At 53.7% G+C, this 4,443-nt stretch overlaps 1 protein-coding gene across 1 annotated transcript; it reads left to right on the forward strand.

The window, feature by feature from the left end:
- Positions 1-633: 633 nt before the first annotated feature.
- LOC140399781 (G-protein coupled receptor 84-like) lies at positions 634-2,904 on the forward strand. The gene has a single exon (XM_072489265.1). The coding sequence runs from the start codon at positions 717-719 to the stop codon at positions 1,845-1,847; it is 1,131 nt and encodes a 376-aa protein (XP_072345366.1). The 5' UTR covers positions 634-716; the 3' UTR covers positions 1,848-2,904.
- Positions 2,905-4,443: the final 1,539 nt, after the last annotated feature.

The following is a 4,443-nucleotide window of genomic DNA, read 5'->3' on the forward strand; positions in this document are numbered from 1 at the left end:
TTTCTATGATATACACAGAGGCCGTTATCCTCCATAATATATTCATTGAATAAAGCGGTATCTCCTGAATTCCAGCAGCCCCTACCATCCCCCAATCCGAGTTAATTTTCTAGCGACCATCTGATACTGACCCCCCCCCCCCCCCGCCCCGCCCCCCCCGCCCCCCTAGTTCTGGTCTATCTGCCACTTCAGAGTAAGCACATTCCCTGCGTTGACCCTTTCCAACTGGGCTGTGGTTTGGATGACGTCTGTTGGGTCCGTCCCCTTTTTGATCTCACCCGAATGTCCTCGGAGTTTCGGATATGACTGCAAGTCTCCTGAGCGTTTAGCGGAATCGTTCCAAGTATTGCCAAATTGTTGGCAGTGGAATTTCCGTCTCCCTCTCCCTCTCTCTCCCTCTCCCTCTCTGGGTGATTTGGAGAGGAGGCCTCAGAAAAGAGAAGCAGCTCTGGAACAAAGCGGGCGTCAGAGGAACCGTTTGTGCAAACTCTCCCGCAGCCGCACTGCTCTATAAAGAGGCTCCGAGCGAGTGCCGATCAGAGGGTGTGCAGTCGCCACAACAACTGCACTCACCGGGTCGAGACACCATCGCTGCTCGTCCCCAATCTCAAGACGCTCCTTCCCTCTTCGGTTCGGTTGTGGTCTTCAAGTGTCGTTTTCGATTGTGATTTTCAATTGTGGTCTTCGATTGCGGCCTTTCTCACAAGGGGAGCTCGATGGATCCCAACTCCTCCTTCAGCAACGTGACCTGCCACCCGGCTGTCGTCAACTACCGCTACTTTGGCGCCCTGCTGGGGATCCTGGTGACGGCCGTGGGGACCGTGGGCAACGTCATGACCGTGCTGGCCTTCGCCACGGACAAGAAGATCCGCACCCGCCTCAACGTGCTCATCCTCAACCTGACGGTGGCCGACCTCATCTACTGCGCCTTCCTCCAGCCGGTAACGACCGACACCTTCATCCACTTCGCCTGGCGGCAGGGCGAGGGCATGTGCCGTGTCTTCGGCCTATTCCTCTTTCTGGCCAACTCCGTCTCCATCTTCAGCCTGATCCTTATCGCCATGAGCCGCTACGTCCTCATCTCGGACACCCGGAGGTTCGACCGGGTCTTCTCCCGCCACATGATGCCCTTCTTCGTGGCCCTGCCCTGGTTGTTGGGCCTGGCGCTTTTCGGGCCTCTCTGGAATATCTATGTCTTCCTGCCGCCAGTCTGCACGTGCAGCTTCCACCGGGAGCGGGGGAGGCCTTACACCACCATCCTCATGTTCTTCATGTTCGGCCTTGGGCTCAGCTGCATCGGGATCTTTTACTTCCTCATCCATCGCAAGGTGAAGGCGGCGGCCCAGGCACTGGACGGGTACCGGCTGGAGGGCGATGGTCGCGGGAGGAAGCCAATGGCGGATGGGGTCTCCACTGCGGACAGCGGGATCGCCGACGGCCCCAGCGCCAACTCCCTGTCCGGGGAGGCGCCCACAAGGTCGACTGATGCCACGAGCGTTGAGACCGCAGCCCCTGGCACCGAAGTGGTCTTCCAGGGCGGGGAGAGCGGGTCCTTCAGCTGCCAAGCCAAGAGGAGCAGCAGCGCCGAGTTCCGGAAGGTGACCCGCATGTGCTTCGCAATGTTCCTCGTCTACGTGACCTGCTACTTCCCCTTCTGCTTTCTGCATGTGGTGGACGGGAAGAAGCGGGCCCCCGTACTCGTCCACATGGTGGCTGGCAATTTCACGTGGCTGAATAGCTGCATCAACCCCATTCTCTACGCCATAATGAATCGACAGTTCAAGGACGCCTACTGGGGGGTCCTCCGCAAGGGAGCTAACCTTTTCACCCGCCCGGGGAGGCAATAGGAAGTTTCTTTGAGCAGACGTTCCCACCTCACTCCCTCCATCCAATTCAAGAGCCTGTTTCCTAGGAACAGGACAAGATCATTCAGCCCCTCTCCTCCAGCCTGTTACACATCAACAGGTGGAGGCCATTCATCCCCCTCCTCCTTTGACTTGGTGAGGCCACGACTGGAAGATTTTTAGCATCCTTATGTGAGGAACTTTGTTCTTGCTCCAGAGTGAGAGCAGCGAAAGTTTACCAGACAAATTCATTGGATAGCGGGACTGACGTTGGTGGAGAGATGGAGTCAATTAGCATTGTAGTGTCAGGAGTTCAGTAGAATGTTGGAGGATCGTATAGAAATCTACGAATTTACAACAGGACCCGACAGGGTAGATGCAGGACGGACGATCCCGATGGTGGGAGTTTCCATACCAGGGGGGTCGCGGTTTGAGGATACGGGGTAGACCGTTTAGGGCAGAGATGATGAGATATTTCATCATTGAAATATTGGTTGGTCTGTGGAGTTCGCTCCCACAGAAAGCAATTGAGACCAAAACAGTGTATGTTTTCGAGAAGCGGTTCGATTTCACTCTTGGTGCAACAGAATCTGAGGGGGTGGGGAGCAGGTGACTGAGTTTTTTTAAAACGTGGAATGCCCAATTCATTTTTTTCCCAATTAAGGGGTACTTTAGTGTGGCGAATCCACCTACTCTCCTCATTTTTGGGTTTTGGGGGCGAAACCCACGCAAACAAGGGGTGAATGTACAAATGCCACACAGACAGTGACCCAGAGCCGGGATTGAACCTGGAACCTCGGCACCCTGAGGCAGCAGGGCTAACCACTGCGCCACCAGGCTGCCCTACGGGTGACTGAGTTCGATGATCAGCCAAGATCAGAATTAAGATCGGAGCAGGCGCAAAGGGTAGAATGGACTCCACATATTTTCTCCAAGAGCTGAGACTGTTTTTTTTTTCTTGGTGTTTGTCTGGGAGTAAAGATAAGTTAATGGGGTATTGTGTCACTGCATTGATTAATGGGTAATTATATGATATTGTCTTATGTGATGTTAAAGTTATTTTCATGCTGTGTTAATAAAGTTTTGTTTTAATCGACCACATCGTCGTCTCTTTGTGGGATCACTCCTGGAGTACGGTATCTTTCCGCACAGCCTTCAGGGAGTTCCGGCCCAGTTTCAGACCCACTACTTGGGTCGGTCGGGGGCCGTAATGGACACACAGGCTGGACTTGGCGGCGAAGGGGAGGCTCTGCGCCGACTCCGGCTCCTCACCGTCAACCTGCGGCTTCCTCCAGCCAGGCATATTCCACACCAACGTCCGCGCGAGGTGGGACGGTCCCCCACCCCGTTCCGCCTCTTCGCCCTCCCGCTTCTCATCTCTAAGTCGGTGTCCATCTTCAACCTGGTCACCTCACGTTTCTTAAACATCCCTTGCTGGATTATACATTCAGGCTGTAGACAGGGGTCCGCGCAGGTGGGAGTCCCCGAAACATAGTCAGGACGGTGAGGCGAAGATCGGCGGCGTGTTGTCAGATCTCCGTCAGTCCACCGGCCGAGAACCCCACAGCGCCCCTTTTCTCAGATACAACCTCCTCAAACGGCAGGGAGAGGAGGCCCGTGGCCTCGGACAGAGATAGAGGGAGAGAGAGAGACGGAGAGAAAGATACAGATGGATATGCCCTCTCTCCCTCTCTCTATATATAAATAGAGAGAGCGGGAGAGGGAGAGACAGCCAGATAGAGAAAAAGGAAGACAGAGAGAGAGAAAGGTACAGCGAGCGAGATACAGAGAAAGAGAGATAGACAGGAAGAGACAGACAGAGAGAGAGAGCGAAAGAGAGAGAAGTAGAGGATGAGAGAGAATGACACGGAGAGAAGGATATAGAGAAAGGCTGACAGAAAGAGAAAGTCAGCGAGTCAGGGAAAGAGAAAAAGAGCGACAGAGACAGACAGAGGCAAAAAGAGAGAGAATAGAGTGAGAAGGACGAGAGAGAGAGAAATAGTAAGCTAGAAAGAGAGACGCAGAGAGATAGGGGAGAGAAAGAGAGAGAAAGAAACACGGGCAGAAAGAGACCGCGAGAGAGGGGGAGAGGCAGAGACATCGTGAAGCAAGGGGAGAGAGAAGAGAGAGAGAGAGTGAGGCGGTGAGACAAAGAGACAGAGCGCGACAGAGAGAGATAAAGGGCAGCACGGTGGTGCAGAGAGTAGCACTGTTGCCTCACGGGGCCGAGATCTCAGGTTTTATCCCGGCTCTGGGTCACTGTCCGTGTGGAGTTTGCACATTCTCCCCGTGTTTGCGTGGGTTTCTCCCCACAACCCAAAGATGTGCAGGGTAGGTGGATTGGCCACGCTAATTTGCCGCTTAATTGGAGAAAAATTGGGTACTCTAAAAAAAAAAATTTAAGAAGAGACAGAGCGAGAGACAAAGAATAAGAGGGAGACAGAGAAATAGAGGGCGAAAGAAAGAGGCAGAGAGATACATAGAGAGAGAGAAAGAGATAGAAAGACGGGCAGACTCAGAGAAAAAGACAGAGCGAGATGGAAATAGAGACATACAGAGAGCGACTGAGACAGAGAGAGACAGAGACATAGAGAAAGAG

This window comes from Scyliorhinus torazame, chromosome 23 (genome assembly GCF_047496885.1).
Source record: "Scyliorhinus torazame isolate Kashiwa2021f chromosome 23, sScyTor2.1, whole genome shotgun sequence".
In the NCBI taxonomy this organism is placed as follows: Eukaryota; Metazoa; Chordata; class Chondrichthyes; order Carcharhiniformes; family Scyliorhinidae; genus Scyliorhinus; species Scyliorhinus torazame.